The sequence below is a fragment of the Pyxicephalus adspersus genome, chromosome 2 (genome assembly GCF_032062135.1).
Source record: "Pyxicephalus adspersus chromosome 2, UCB_Pads_2.0, whole genome shotgun sequence".
NCBI classification, from domain to species: domain Eukaryota; kingdom Metazoa; phylum Chordata; class Amphibia; order Anura; family Pyxicephalidae; genus Pyxicephalus; species Pyxicephalus adspersus.
The window spans coordinates 11652968-11670140 of NC_092859.1; the positions used below are offsets into that span (position 1 = coordinate 11652968).

A 17173-nucleotide genomic window follows, 5' to 3' on the forward strand; every position below is an offset into this window, starting at 1 on the left:
ATACTGTGTAAAAATATTAATAAAAGCTGTGTTGGCAGATGACATCAGCTATGTAATGGAAATAAAGTCCCTACAAGATGCCTATACCTACTTACCAGAGCTCATGTTTGATTTGGCAGCCAAGTGGCAAATGATATTTAATATAGAAAAAATAGTTATTCACTTGGGGCTAACAACATGCATGCTTCATACTGTATAGGGGGGGATACATTTGGAAAAATGGAAAAGGATCTGTTTTTTTAGATCATCATCATCAACCTAATAATAGCATGTAATGCCAAGGCACATTTCACAAGCAAAATACTAATAAGACTGTAAGGATGGAGACATATTCCTGCCCCTGTACAAAGCATTGGTCAGACCACATCTGGAATATGCAATCCAGTTTTGGCCACCAGTTCACAAAAAGGACATTGTGGAATTGGAGAGAGTGCAGAGAAGGGAAACTAAACTAATAAAAGGAATGGGGGAGCTCAGCTATGAGGAGAGATTAGCTGAACTGAATCTATTCTCTCTTGAAGAGAGACTTTTAAAAGGGAATATGATCAATCTGTATAAATATATAAATGGTCTATATAAGGAATTATTAAGGAACACAGATGCAATATCTTTTAGTTTAACCCTTTTACTACCACCTTCTACAACAGTGGCAGTGATAAAATATACGATCAGGCTGCCAGCTATATTATAAAAGTGATATGGCTGCTATACAGCCGCCTGATCATTTCTGTGGATTTTTTTATCTATCCAACAAGATTTGTCTTTATGCAGAAATAGCATCAGTAAAGAAAATACCATAAACTAAATTAAAAAAAAACCTTAAGGTACCCGTCTGCATTGAACATACACACAAGACATGTGCATGTATGGAGTAAACGTATATGATTGTTTATTGAACAATGATACGTATCATTGCACAAACCGAAACAAGGGGAAAATTTCTAATGTAATCATTTATGGTTATCTCAAAGTTGATGAGCTGTGAAATGTTTCAAAAGATAGGTGCACTTTTATCTAACTATGCTTCATCCTACCCTAATCTAACCTAAACCAAGATCCAAGCACTGGGATCAGTATTTGTTTCCATTTTGGTTGGACTCAACAGATATTTTCCAACCGTACTAACATTGTAACTATGTAATTTGGCAGGACATGGCATGTAAATGTGTTACATTCCCAGGTTAATTATACACCTATCCACGTTATTAGAGTTACACAATTTACTCTTCAACTTGTAGTCATTATATTCATGGCCTGCTTATATTCATGGAAGTTACAGTGTTGTGGTGTCACATCGTGTACCATCCTAAATTTAGTAGTACTGAGAATTACAGAACTGCATTCACATGAAAACTAAATAACTAAGCTATACTGGAAAGTACTTCATGGGCTTCATTTATGAAACCGGGAATCAGACATTCCCTCAAACATCACTCATTCCCTCAGACATTCCCTCAAACATCACCCCAGGTCCAGGTGTTTCAATGGCAGTATTGATTTCCACCAGGGAATGTTTAAGGGAATATTAGATTGACTTTTTTTTATAAATAGAGCCAATTGTAGTTTCCATTGGACAGAGTGATAACATGGGGGTATAGATGAGATACCAAAACAAAGCTTAAGCTACACGCTACAAGCTACGTACACACTTCCAATTATTATCGTCGGAAAACGAACGACGAACGTTCCTGCACGATATATATTAACGATCGTATAGCACCGATCCTGCACATAGAGTTAACGACACGATCGTTCGTAGATATTGTACACACAATAGATACGATCGTTTGAGCGATAGAGGAACTATGTGCACGACAGGAAAGTGAACGGACGTTCGTTCATCACGCATGCTCTGAACATGGACGATCAACGAACGACCGTACACACGAACGATGTTCAACGATCGTCGCCCAATCCGATCCGCCGGTCCGGTCGTTCGTTTCCAACAATTTTCCTCGTTCGTCGGCGTCGTTGGTTACTTTTTTACTAACGATTTTTTGCCCAATCGATCGTTCGTCGTTCGATTGGAACGATAAAAATTGGAAGTGTGTACGCACCTTTAGTCATTCATTATCAGGAAGGGCCAACACAAGGACCTCAATGGTAGGAATAACAGATTATATCGTAATAAATGCTGTAGATCTACAACAAAAAGGGGAAATTTACTTTAACAAGCCTGGAATAAATATGCACATCCTGTAATCTGAACAAAATACATGCAAACATGACGATAACCAGAATCAAATGCATGTTTTTGCATAGACCTCGCTTATTAGAAATAAAGATTGTCTCTCAATGGTAGTAATGGTTTGGAAATTATGAAATACACAAACTTGTACTTACCACATCTATGAGGGTAAGTTGTTCTGCCACATCCTGAGGTGGGTATGACAATAAAGAAGTACTATTTGCACAGGTTTCACAGTCTCCCTCTGCTGGCCGGGTTATTTGCCTCCAATCTGATAGAAAGGAAGAACAGTGTAAGGAACAAGTCTAGAGACTTCATAGACTCTTCGTTTTGCAGGTCTTACCATTCTGTGACGGATCGTGGTCGCCCTCCTCTTCTAGACTTTTAATAAGTCGGAGCAGCTGGTTGGGTGACTCCCGGCTGTCCTGGCTTAGGTAGTGGGAGATGAGTAGTAAACACTGTGGGGAATCACGGAAGTCCTGAGGGTGTCTTTCCAGCCAGATCTGGAGAAGGCCACGGACCACCCTAAATCAGAAGTAGGATCTAGTCAGTATAGAATAGGATGCCTGGCATCCATACAACAAATAATAAAATCCAACAATTTTGTAGTCCTGTTAACATAAAACTTCCAGGTGCCACTGAAAATGGTTTTGTCCACCTCATCATGCTAGCCTTAGGTTGGTCTCCCCCTGCTCTAAACCTTCATGAAGGGGCTTAAAGGGCCAATGTATGATTGACAGTCCAAATCAAGCTTATTCCTCACTGTTGGCAACCAGAAACAGAAACAATTCTTACACAATTATTGCCCAAACTAAACTATAGTTCGATGGTCAATCATACTTGACTTGAAATTTTACCCCCAAGGTCCCCTTGTACATAACACACAGCTTTCTCTCACTTAGAGACTCTTTTTAGCCTGTTTGTTCTGATATATAGACCACATCCTAAAATGTGTGTTATCTTTGTTTGTTATTTGTTATCTTTTGTTGATTTGTTATCTTTTGGTGTATTTTTTGGTGTAGTAACTCTTCAAGTTCCAAGGAACTGGTGATATGGCTGGAGGTGAGTCCTTTAAATTTAAAGGTGTCACCAATTGTTGACATCAGCCATCCATTCACCTGATATCTGCAAGAACTTTATCATTTTTGTAGCATTAGGGACAAAAGTAAGCACATGCAAACATAGATATCTGGCATTGCTTTAACTTTGTAGCAGACGTGGATTTATTTATTAAATGGAGCTTGGCAAATCTCAGGTATCAACAGGACAATATGAATGAAACCAATAATGATCCATCTGGAAACCATTTACAGAATATCAATAGGTTCATAGCACTGACCGTAAAATATTGTAATGCAATAAATGATGGCCCCATGGGGAAAAGTTTTACAAAATTTTAGATTTAGAAACATAGATTACTGCTTTAAAGAAACACAGTGGTTTGATATTAATTGGTAACAAGGAGCCGTTACAATTTCTATAGCCATCAGTTTATCAGAAGCATGTAATGCCAGTTCAACATTAACTGATATTTGGCAGATGCTAATACAAAACAAAACAATTACAATTTCTCTCTTTCTGAGATCTGGATGGATTTGCCCATTGTAGGGTTACAACAATAGAATGCTGGTACTTGGTTGCTGGCAGGTTGATGGGTACAACCAAGGCTGAACAGACCCATTAAGGCCTTGTACATGCAAGAAGATCAGAAGCTAGTTTTGCGTTCAACTGATTAATCCAATTTATTTTTTAAATGGTAATCAACTAATTGAAAGCTCCAAAGCACTGCACACATGTGTACAATATTTGCCATTTGGATAGTTTCAATGCACTGAAAAGTACATCACACTGTGATACTTCAGTATAACATGATATTAGGATGTACAGTATTCCTGCAATGGATGTAAATGATTGTAATTCTGGTTTTATTTGGCCATCGTAAATATAAATAAAGCACACTGATATTATTTGTATATGTAGTTATACACTACACCATGATACAGTCATAAAAAACAGCTGTTGGTTGAAAGTAATGGCCTTTCCTTTGCAAAAAAAATGTACATTCCGTTAAATAGTAAGGAATCATCATAGACTTCTACAGTATGTTTTCTATTTCCTAGAAGTAATGGGGCATGGATCTAATTAGAGGAGGCCATCAGACACTGCAAGGAACATGGTGTGCTCCATATACGTCATTCCGTTGTTCTTTTATGAGATAAGGTCAGTTTCTTGGTTAGTACAGCTGTTCTAGAATGGTATGAGCATGGCTGAGGACCAGTATGGGTCCCCACTGGCCCAATCTTTCTTTCAAGAGAAGTTGACAGCAATAAGTAAAAGGGTTTCCTTTTGTACATATGTACATAGCACAGCATGGTATCTATACGTGTAACAAGGAATTGGGCTACCTGTCATTTAACCTAGAAGTGTTGATAGGCCAGGAAAGCAAAAAACAAAGGGCTGAGGATGGTTGTTAAACTATAATCATGTAGTAATGTTAACTTAAATACCTGGAAAAGACAATATTTTATGACAGATTTCACAAACAGTGAAAACAGCTTCACTGAAGAAGCAATAGGTGACCTGTATTTACACCACCAATATCACTGACCTCTGTACAGACGGCATGTCCGGAACAGGGCTCCCAGGAGATGTGGATTCCCTATCGTCCAATCTTTCCAAGCGTCTTTAAATAAAAAGGAGATCAGTTATGTTAGACACATTTCTCATCCACAGATATCTTAAAAGAACACTCCAATCAAACTTGAACATCTAGCATGGAAGTGCTCAGAGGAAAATCTATGCACAACTCTTGTGTTTTACAATAGATACAACCTTGGGTTGTGGATAACCATGGTTCTGGGGCAAAAACATCATGACCTTGCAATTCCACAGACAAGAAATTATACTAATATCTATTTTTTACACCCTGAAATGTGAAAAATAAGTACCTGATGACCCTTCCCACCAAATAAAGGGAAGATGGTCATTTACAACAGAGAACTACTAGATATACAATTTCCCTTGGACCAGCTTCTGCTTTATGGAGAAGCTCTAGCTGCACAAGCAAAAAAGAGAGAAAGGGGGTTTCACACCCAAATAGTTCCAGAAGTGACTTACTTAGAAGGAAGGTTATTGGGGAAGGTTTCCTAGTCTGTCTGATCCTCTAGCTCCCTAAGCACAGCCATTTTTGGTCAGTATGTCTACATTTAATAGATCAGGTGACCATCATTTAATGTCTATCAAAAGAATGTGCTATCATAAAAAGAGAGGGTAACCAGGACAGGATAGAGTCTCAGGTAAAATGCAACAGTAGAAGAGAAAAGATCTTACCTGTCCAGCAGCAGTTCCAGGACCTTTTCAGCAGAGGTAAAGGCACGGTAGGTACTAAGAAAAGTAGGCACATAGCTAGGATCCGTGCCTTGGTATTCCACCAGCAGGTTCTCTACCAGCTTCTGTAGGGTCCCAGCACGCAGACTACGCACTTTACACGTTTTATAATGAACATAGCCTGGAGAGCCAGGGATGACCTGAGGTCAAAGGAAGCAAGTTATAGGGGACAATATGAAGATGTAAAAGTAAATGAAGAATATGTCCCAAACTGGATGGTTTCAACAAGGAAGTACATGTATATGGCCAAAAAGAGCCAGTGATGAGCTAAGCGGCCTTCATACCAGTATGGGGGATAATGAGGGACAGATGAGACACATAGTAAAAAATGGAACAGTATTTTTTACCAGAAGGTCTCCAGATGGTCTTTCCGTCCTCACTCGTCTCAGTGTCACACCAAATATTGCTCCGTCTTCCACCTCTTCCCCCCATTCCTGCAATGGATTCTGGAAGAAAAACAAAATAAAAATAAATCATAATTGGTAAAAAAAGAACACATATTCCATCTGTGGTTCATATACCATGTATGCTTACTGCTGAATCTACCTGGGGTACATCTTTCAGACCAAAGACTTCCATGGATGGAGGAGTGTATTTGGGATGTATTTAGGATCCATTCTGAAGACAGTTCAAACTTTCCCTGTAAACACCTACATCTCCCCTTAGGATATCATTTCAGAGGAAAGAACTCCATTTCCATGGTGCCCTGAGAATGGCATAGGGCAGCAGATAATATAATCTAACCCTATTGATTGATCTCATTGGTTGTTGTGTCCTCCAGCTGTAATATATTTGATTGATTTATCTCTGTTTAAAAAAAAATAATATACTTCCCTTTGTGTAAAGTTCATTACAAATGCTCTTTTCTTAGTCCCTGTTGGTTGTACTACTAAGATTAACAAGTCCACATAAATGGGTGATCTTGCCAGTTACCAATGTGGTTGTACTGTGACTTCTTCAGACCACCGGTTTACTGTTCTCAGAGAGAGAATCAATTGCCCCGGCCGAATTTTCATGGATTTTCCTGGCTGGCTAGCATTGTTTTACTCAGTAAATTGGTTCCTGGAATGTTCCCCTCAGGCCCTCCTCCAACTAGAAAAAAAACATCTGTATGGGAAGACCTTTCATAAAAATCTCCCAATAGTTGGGTTGTACCTGTATGTCTAACAGATATCTGATGCCCATGTCTTGCTTAACATTAACATATAGCATGCACACTAGAAAATGTAATATTTTTATGACATTTGGGTAATACAATATATTTTTAATGGGTAAGAGATAATATAAAAAGCTGTAGACTTTTTACAATCATTGTGCTTGTGTATAGACTTTTGAGGACAAACAGTACTCAACTTGACAATGAACAGCTGGGTCGGAAATTGTGCTCAGTCTAGGGTTGCAGACAAATTGGACTTTATTCTGAACCAGTCACTCAGATTACCACATTCCACCTGGCCCAGACATACTTTAAGAGATAAGGTCATCACCATGGACAGGTCAGTCTGCAGGAACACGGCAAGATTCAGGCTTGGGAGAATGATCCCCATGGTTCCATTCAATTCTACACTCTCCTTCAAAGAAGACTCTATCATCAGAGCATACTTCATTTATTCCAACAAAACTCTTCCTAAAGGATCATATAATATTACACAATATTTATATAGCGCCATATTACCATATTACGCAGCACTGTACAAAGTCCATAGTCATGTCACTAGCTGTCCCTCATAGGAACTCACTACTATAGTCATTACTAAAGTCTAAGGTCTATTTTAAGGGGTACCCAGTTAACCAAACTGCATGTTTTTGGAATGTGGAAGAAAATTGGAGTAAACCCACGCAAACTGGGGGAGAACCTACAAACTCCTTACAGATAGTGTCCTGGCTGAGATTCATACCTTGGACCCAGCGCTGCAAAGTCCAGAGTGCTAACCACTGAGCCACCAGTATATGCATTTGTTATTTACTTGCAGAAGGCATCTAAAAGCCTGAGACTGCTTCTGGGACTCCACCATATTGTATGTGATATTGGCAGCTCTACCAGACTCAATCTGTCATTCAATGAGATTCTATAGTATCCCCCCATCATGGCAGCTATATAGTTAGTTATGAAGGGAGGAGCAGAGATGTTGGACCAGCACAGAGAATTGATTAAACAATTCCAATAGGGGAGAGGGCATGGCCGGGATGGGGCTGTGCCAGGATATTGACTTTCCTGGAGTAGTCAAGTTTTCTCAAAGGTACTTTACAAGTAAATTAAAAAATGTTTAAAGGAATAGAAAAACACTACAAGTAAGCATTTAAACTACTTCATTCTTGGAGACAGGCACTCTGAATAATCTTCGGCTTTGCCATAGGTTTTCCATCATGGTTAGCATTCTGTTTTTTAGCCATTTGTACTACCCTAGCTCTTCTGTGGTATCAGACCACCGGATTAATGTTCCCTTCATGCAATGTTCATCAACAAGCCTTGGCAACCCGTGATCCTGTCCTTCCTGGGACCAATTTTGGGTAGGTACTACTACATACTAGGGACACCCCACAAGATCCGCCATTTTGGAGATCCTCTGACCTAGTCATCCAAAGAGCACATGTTGGTCATTGTCAGGTTCCATTGTAACCAAACAGTTATTGACATCAATGCCACCAGCCAGTGCTTTCCAATCTTTGGCTGATCAATAAAAAAACACAGGCACACACTCCAGAACTCAGCACAGATTCCAGTATGCAGATTAGTATGGGTCACGTTACAGGTTAAGAACTAGTTAATCTTCCACATCTCTCCCAATCTAAAGTCACCCATCCGGTTCTGCCAGCTTCCCCTCCCCCTCTGTCACTCTCCCAGCCTGTTCCATGAACTCGCCATGCTCCGATTAGCTCTAACCAGTGGACTGGCACTTCTACCATAACTTTACACATGGGTGCCAACTGCTTCTGCATTCAGTGTATACTTCCAGCCAGGGAACTTTGTTTGTCACTTTCCCCATTGTAAAATCAGTTCTCAAAAACAGTCAAGAAGCAATTTTCAAGGAAATGTGAGCTGGTATTATGGCAAATACAGTTGTGTTAAAATACGCTCATTAAATTGATGGACTTTTCTTTGCTTTAAACAGGTCCCCATCCCCAGGTAATTCCATGAAAATGCAAAACCCTCTACGAGCAGGTCAAATGGATCCACCAATGAACAGGACTTCTCAAACTGATTCCATAGATGCCGCCTTGAAGCCGTCAACACAAGCCCTAATTCTGAGTTTTCCAAAATTTCTTGCATGTACGGCCTGTGTGCACTTTCTGTTCAGCTTTCTCTTTATTTTCTTGGTGTCACCAATCCCATTAATAAGTCCATTAAACAGATTTGAATGTGATTGGTAGCACTATGGAACTTCTTACCAGTCGTAGAGTTGCATGAAACCATTGGGTGACCGTCTGAAGATGGCCCCGTTTACGTACCTATCTAACGCTCCCCCACTTTTAATTTACCTGCAGGGGCTCTTGAAAATACCTGGTACTTCTACCGGTAGGTATGGGGGAATATGACCCTTTGCTCCTCCAATCAGAACGCAGTGCTTGGCATCCATCACCAGGCCTGAGTCATATGGTGGTAGGAGGAAGGCCAATAGTGCCGTGTAAGCTGGCATGGAGCACAGACATGGAGATTACAAAGAACTTTCTACTTAGCGTTCTTAAAGCTTAACAAAGCAGTGGAGGATACAGATGAGATATCTATAGGCAATAAAGGTGATGGGCTATCAGTAGAACCCATCACTACCCATTCTACAGAAATGTTGGGTTGTCTGTATGTTGCAACTCATAAAGGCTCAGAAAGCATTGTTATTGGTAGTATTGAGGTCTATGTGAGAGGTAATACCGGTATTACACTCGGACTATATAATCTCTGTACAATTAATTTTGGATTTCACAAAATTGTGTAAAACGAGCTCCTACCAAAACGATTCAATAAATGTGTACCCAATCAAACCGGCCCCTATATTACAAGGAGGCAACCTCGAACCTCGCTTTTGGCAGAGCAATCAGACAGGTATGGAAACCATCTCCAGTCACTATTCATTCTGTGAAAATGACCAGCATTGACACTTGACTTCCCATACACCTTCCCCTTCCGTTTTTTCACCTGGTGATCGTGCCAGTAATACACTTCCTGCCCTCAGCTGACAACATTCACTTGTTGCACTACATCTATGAAGAAGCATTGTGATTGATAGTAAGTTCTGTCCTTCACCCCAGATCCAGACGTTTTTCAGGCAGTTGGCGTACACTTCGAGACGGTTCTACAGCAGCTGCTAAGCATTTCGAAAGTTGCTGTTTTTTTCCACACTTCACTCTGATTGTTCAGTAATCCCCAAATCCGTTTTTGATTGTCAAAAAAAAAAAACTGGAGCGCCTTATTAAGTTCATAGTCATGTCACTAGCTGTCCCTCAAAGGAGCTCACAAACTAATGTCCTTACCATAGTCATATGTCTTTAGTACAGTCTAAGGGCAATTTTAGGGGGAAGCCAACTACCCTAACTGCCTGTTTTTGGAATGTCGGGGCAAACCCACACAAATAAGGGGAGAACCTGCAAACTCCATGCAGATAGTACTGGCCGAGATTCGAACCTGGGACCCAGCACTGCAAAGGCCACCATGCTACCTGTATTCGATTTTCATAAAAAATAAATCCTGCAAAAAACACAAAAACACATTTCCTGGCCCTAGGTGGTCACACTGACTCCTCCACTGCATCTCTGGAGCCATGGTTGTCACCCATGCTGGACTTTAATCATGTCTGTCTTTGTTCATCTCCATTGCACTGGGGATAGGGCGACAGAAAAAGTTGAGTTTGCCGGAAAAAAAACCTTGTTTTTGTTATCATTGCAACTCACAGAAGTGACAAGGACACCACATTTTTGTGCAAAATCAACAGGTATTGTTTTGCTGAAATGTTTTTACCCTTCCCTTCCTAAAAAGAAAAAAAAATGAATGTAGTTACTACATAGTAAATATTTAACATTTTTGCTGGTTGAGCTTTTTGTTTTGCAGACTTAGTAGGCCTTAAGATTTCATTGAATAAATGGTTGTATTTTATATTTTTATATATATTTTATATAATTATATTTTTTCTTATTGAAAGTAAGTAATAGAGTAATAGAGTAATAGAGTAGAAGAGTAAATAGATACAAAACCCATAAAATTGCATACACCTGAGGAATGGCAAGGAACTGGCCTAGATCCTAGAATGTCTCTAACTCCTGATGGCACCTTGTGTGGCACAATCATTTGTGTCCATGTGAAAAGCCCAATGGGTTTAAATCACATATGGTATGTGTGCCTATACATAGGCACCTTTATAATTGTTGCTTTTTATTTTATTGAACTTTTTTTTACACTTGTATTTTTTTTTTAATTTAAATTTATTGTTGTCAAATTAAATAGCCCCTTAGATTGTAAAATGTTTTGGGCAGGGTTTCTCTCTTCCTCCTGTGTCATTGTCTGTCCTTTGCAACCCCTATTTAATGTACAGCGCTGTGTAATATGTTGGTGCTATATGAATCCTGTTTATATCAATATTATCTGATGGCACACTGAAGGTCTCGTTAATTAGACCCCCTACTACCCTTCTAATATAGCTGTCTGTGCACAAACTGTATTCATTCAGCTTTTTATCTGACCAGCTTTGGCTGGGAAATGACAGCTCTGACCCTGGAATTGTTTCAAGCTGAGAACTCCCAGGGTCATTCTTAATAGAGGACAAGGAGAAAGAAACCAAGGCAAGGAAAAAAAATAGAAAAAGGTGGGGTAGAGGGTGGTAGGTCAATATTTACTTTGAGATGGGCTTTTAACATGATAATAAACATTGTTTGTCCAAAGATGGATTAGCTTGTTGTGTCTGACTTTCCCAATTACTTATTACTACACAGTATTTATATAGCACCAACATATTACACAGCACTGTACAAAGTCCATAGTCATGTGACCAGCTATCCTTCAAAGGGGCTCACAATCTCATGTCCCTACCATAGTCATATATCTTTATTACAGTCTAAGGTCAATTTTGGAGCGAAGCTAATTAACCTAATGGCATGTTTGAATGTGCATGGAAACCTACACAAACACAAGGAGAACCTGCAAACTCCATGCAGATAATGCTCTGGCAAAGACTTGAACCTGGGACCTAGCGCTGCAAAGGTCAGGGTGCTAACCACTGAGCCACTGTGCTACCCTACATATCACTTTATAGTTCAGCAAAGAAAAGTTACAATCAACCCATTTCCCATTAGAAATTCTCTTTATTGGTGACATAGACTGTATTAAAAACCCTTCCCAACCTCTCCAAAACAAAAAGCATTTGGCCCTTATCAAGCTAAGAAATTAAATTGGCCAGGCCACATATTTTAGGGATCGGCTGTTGCCTCTGTTGGGGTAAAGGAGGCATTTTTAAAGTTTGGTCAAATAAAAAAAAAAATAAATAAATAGGCAAACCCCTAATTACCCCGGTTTACTCTAATCTTATGATTTGGTTCCCTGTGGGTATTGCAGAATGAAATGATCTTACAGATTCTTGTGCCTGTTCTGGTGGTAAGATCTCTGGCTCCCTGGCCTGCCGGGGTCTTGTTGGAATTGTAATCAATATTATGTGTAGAATGAAATAGTTCATTAGCTGAAACACTCGAAGGTGGGGGAGGGAAGAAATCAAAGAATGCAGAAGCTCCATGAACTGCAAAATGACTTAGTGGTAAGAAATTTGCAGGACTGGGATTCAGGGACTATATCTGTCTTCCAGCATTTGTGTAAATTTTGAAGTTAGACCACCAAGGCTGTAAAAGTTCCATAATCCAATGTAAGCTATTTAATGTACAGAGCTGCGTAATATGTTGGCTCTATATAAATCCTGTTTATTATTATTAATAATAATAATAATAATAATAAAAAGCCAGCTCATCTTTCTTACATTGCATGGGTTTCACTATACCAAAATTTCTCAGTGATTTTAACATTGGTGGACCCTTGAAATAAGGTTTCCAGGTCTTAGGGAACCCCGGCTATAATTACTATAGCCACAGCTCACAGTACATTAGTGTGGTGGTCAGTAGGAAGAATTCCTCTTACATTGCTGACTATTGGAAAGAATGTCACCCTTACAGAAAGCCAAAAAGACCATTGGTGCCTGACCTGAGAGGTAGAAACTGCTCATTGCTCAAAGAACCCCTAGGTTGGAGCAGCTCTAGGAGGAACATTGCCCCCCAGTCCCCTAATGTCTGATATATTAGGGGCTTTCATTGCATCTACACATTTTCTGTGGTTATAAGACCAGACTCTCTGTCTTTAATATTTCACCATCCTGGAACAGCGACAGAGATAATAAAAGTCAGATGTTCTTATCTGAGCAATTGTTGACTCAAACGACAGACCAAAAGAAAAGCTCAAACAAGCTTTTTATGTTCCTCAGGTTTTAATTTATAAATATTCCTCAATAGCCAAAAATGCAAACTCAGAGATTACCTTGTAATAGTAGCAGTGCTATAGCTTGTACAGAAAGAAGAGCTGTGTATAGAACCCATGGCAGGCTGCTTATAAAGGGGGTGGATACAAGACCAGTCAACGAGAGAGAACGGCAGTGACTGGTGTGTAATACAGAAAAGTTGTCTCATCCTAGATCGCCAGAGGTCTGGAAAAAATACTCAAACCACACAAACACTCTAATAACCTTTTACAACCTCTCACAAATACAAGTTCTCCAAACCACAAATAAATGTAGAAAAACCCATACCATGGTGATTTCTTTGCCCATTGCTCGAGAGGGCTTTACCGCCAGTGGTTGCTCTTCATCGGACATCGGTGGCTTTGGATTTTCGGTGCCTTGGTGGGCACCACGTCACAAAAAAAGGCACGATGGGCAAACATAAAGTGTCCTCTGCTCCTGGGCAACCATCCCGACTCTTTGAAGGTTGGGTACACTTGTTGGGGTGAATCCAAAAAATCACAACCAGATCAAAAAGGGTGGTCTAGATGGTCAAAGTAGATCTCCTAAAATCCGCCTCTCCACCCTTCAGGTAATCCCAGGTGACAACGGTGGTTTGTGATCCCAAAACAGCCCCTCCGTGTTTTTCCTAAATGATCCCCTCACCAAGGTGCCGCTTTACAAACTAAGTTCATTGGTGCCAAGATGCCTTCAGAAGTACCAGGAGATTTATCAAATTTGGACCCAATAAAAAAATTATGCCTCATTGATCTCCTTGCCTGCAACGTTCCATAAATAAATATTGATCCCCCTCGGAATTATCTTGCCAATTTCCCAGCGGATCCCAGCATAATCCTGGAACAGAACGTGTAAATCCCACCGGGAGCGACGGATTCTGGATCATCTGGTGTCAATCCTCCTCTGAACTATCATCTTCTTGGATTGATGGCGCGATCTTTAAGCTCTTCCTACAAGAATTATCTTGCTAATATTTTGTGATTTCCTTTTTCCTGCCTCTCATTCACTCCTCTGCTTGTTCCCTGAACTTCTATATAATTGCTGATCCAACAATTGTGTCAGGTTTATCCTTGGCAGGGCAGCTCTGTCCCTGAATCCTGCCCTTGAGGTCCCTTCTCTTGTATGGTCAGCCTGTTGTGGAAAGTTTTTTTTCTTTTGAAATCCTCAGACTGATATCATCAAGGGATTAAATCCCAGCCCTTTACAGAAAGAGGAGGAGGAGGAGAAGGAGGAGGAGAGGAGAGAGGCAGGGAGGGGAGAAGAGTCCTGAGAAGTCAGGGAGGAGGGAGCAGAGGACAATAAGAGAAGGAGATCAGGGAGGGTTGCAAGAGAAATGATAGAAATAAATTGGAGAATTCTGAGAAAGATGGTGGATATGTCAGGAGAAAACAGGAAGGGAGAAGAGATAACTTGGGGGGAGAATATAGTACAGTAAGGAAGGGAAGGAGTGCAGGAGGAGGAGCAGCCAATATGCCAAAAGTTCATAACAAGGTTACCCAGTTCTTGTGGGAATTGAGTCTGAGAGCGATTGCGCTATCACTTAGCAAATCTGCATCTTCCAGGCTTATTATACACAGGGCCAATTTACAATCCAATTCCAATCACCGATCCGATAATATAATCAGATGAATCTTCGGGGTAATTATTATTATTATTAAACAGGATTTAATAGCGCCAACATATTACGCAGCACGTTACATTAAACACACAGGAGGCGAAGAGGACTTTACCCCGAAGAGCTTGCAATCTAGGAGACCATATTGATTTTATGTAGAATTCTCCTTTTAAGCTGGGTGGGAAGAAGTTGTAGGAGGTGGCCCCTGTATTGTTACCCAACTTTTCAGTAACCACCCATAACGGGAGAATACTGATATGAGTCCATTTTTTTTAAACATGTTGATGAATAATAATTGAAAGCATGTAGGTTGTGTCATGTAAAAGAACGATCAAGCAAATCCAATGAGGAGCTTCCATGGGAAATCCTTAAAAATGTTCCTTGCTTACCCCCTTTTGGACCCCCAATGATTTGAAGTCCAGAATATACAACATACAGGTCCACATTTTACCATCCAGATTGGTCCACCCAGTGCAAAGTTGCAAATCCCTATCCCCCCTCCTATTGTATGCTGCTTCCCCACCTCTAAAGCTACATACACACATCCAATGGTTGTCACCCGATATTCGGCTCAGGACTGATATCGGACAAGAATCTGGTGTGTCTGCAGCGCCCGCCGTCCTGGCAGATCCACGGACAATGGATGACGAATGATCCTAATGCAAGGGAAGGGGGAGAGTGCACAGCAGGGTGCTGCTCCCCCTCCCCTCTCCATAGAGCAGAACTGTGCTTTATGTACAGCACTCATTCATGCAACATGCAGTGCTAGTCGTTGGAAAGCACTGTGAAAGATCCTTTCCAACTACAATAATTGCACATGTGTATGCAGCTTTAGATTGTAAGCTCTTCAGGGCAGGGTCCTCTCCTCCTCCTGCGTCACTGTCTGTATCTGTCTGTCATTTGCAACCCCTATTTAATGTACAGCGCTGTGTAATATGTTGGCGCTATATAAATCCTGTTAATAAATAATAATAAAAATAATTTTAATAAAATAATATAATAATAAAAATAATAATAGTGTCCAGATGTCCGTCTATCCTCGAACAATCTGCCATTTTTTTTTAATCAATTTGACCAATGGGTGTTGTTGGTGAAAACGTTGTTGCAAAAGGTTTGGACACACATTTTTGATGTGCATGGACAATCTTAAAAAGGTTCCTTCAAAGACATGTCAACTGAATTCTTGTGCTAAAGCCCCATGTATAATAAACACCATCAATAGACGCTGCATTTTATATTGGCATCATAGGAACACATAATAATAATACTACCGTCTTCACCACGTTTTATATTTGCTGCTGATCTCCTTCCTGTCTACATACACTCCAGCGATCACACAATCTCATGTTTCCTGATCCTGTCAAAACAATGAGCCATGTCTTAGTGGTGAAATTACCACTTGTGGTCTCATTCAAAAGTCTGTGTGATAGGAAATCAATGCACGGGCGCAAATACCAGACAAGGAAGAGCGTTGTCACCGTTTAGTAGGAAGTGCCTAAATGAAAATGTTAACGGCAGGATCACTTGAAATAATTTTGATGAAAGCTGCAGATTTATAAAAAATAATTTGAGTTTTGAATTAACGTTTATATGGCCAAATATTTCAATCAGATCTCCCAAATTACAGAAATATAAAAAAAGAACTATATTGAGGGTTCTGTAGTAATAATGAAAATCTAGGTTTGCTGTAATTCTTGTCATCACGCTTTGGGCACCGACATTTATTGCACCATGCTGAATGTTAGGGGCTGTTCCATCCTCTAATATTCTAAGATTCCTATTTATGAGTTTTCTTTTAAAATAATTGTTATGAAATATCAATAAATAACGTCTTGTGTATCTCATCAGGCACAGCATCATCAAAAATGCAAATAAAGTATATTCACACTCTATAATAATGTGAATAATAAAGTTGCTTTTCCAATATTCTGCGATCAAAAGAAAGCCTCACCTGTTACCACAATTGGATGAAGCTAAAAATGGCGTTCTGTTATGTATAAACACACAATCTCAGCTTCTTTGATGCCAAAACACAGAAATTCAAAGCAAACCTGGAGACATGCCGTCAGAGAAGACACATACCAATAATAGTCCTACCATAAGATGTTACAGGGGTAATAAGACATTTGAGGGGTAATAAGACATTAGAGGGGTAATAAAACACTGAGGAGCTGGGTGACTGTAATATGATGGTACAGGGGTAATAAGACACTCAGGAGCTGGGTGACTGTAATATGATGGTACAGGGGTAATAAGACACTCAGGAGCTGGGTGACTGCAATATGATGTTACTGTGGTAATAGGACACTCAGGAGCTGGGTGACTGCAATATGATGGTACAGGGGTAATAAGACACTCAGGAGCTGGGTGAGTGTAATATGATGGTACAGGGGTAATAAGACACTCAGGAGCTGGGTGACTGTAATATCATGTTATAGGGGTAATAAGACACTCAGGAGCTGGGTGACTGTAATATGATATTACAGGGGTAATAAGACACTCAGG

General features: G+C 40.0%; 1 protein-coding gene across 2 annotated transcripts in view; it reads right to left on the reverse strand.

The window, feature by feature from the left end:
• Nucleotides 1–17173, reverse strand: part of RGL3 (ral guanine nucleotide dissociation stimulator like 3) — a 41466-nt gene that overhangs the window by 15709 nt on the left and 8584 nt on the right. The window contains exons 1-6 of one of the 2 annotated variants that reach the window (XM_072399517.1): nucleotides 13345–14396; nucleotides 5923–6021; nucleotides 5519–5715; nucleotides 4797–4871; nucleotides 2532–2713; nucleotides 2344–2459 (exon numbers count right to left, since the gene is read on the reverse strand). In XM_072399517.1, coding sequence (XP_072255618.1) covers nucleotides 2344–2459; nucleotides 2532–2713; nucleotides 4797–4871; nucleotides 5519–5715; nucleotides 5923–6021; nucleotides 13345–13410 — 735 coding nt within the window. In that variant the 5' untranslated portion in view covers nucleotides 13411–14396. Of the gene's footprint in view, nucleotides 1–2343; nucleotides 2460–2531; nucleotides 2714–4796; nucleotides 4872–5518; nucleotides 5716–5922; nucleotides 6022–13344; nucleotides 14397–17173 lie in introns of those variants that run through there. The other variant, XM_072399516.1, reaches the window with a different exon arrangement.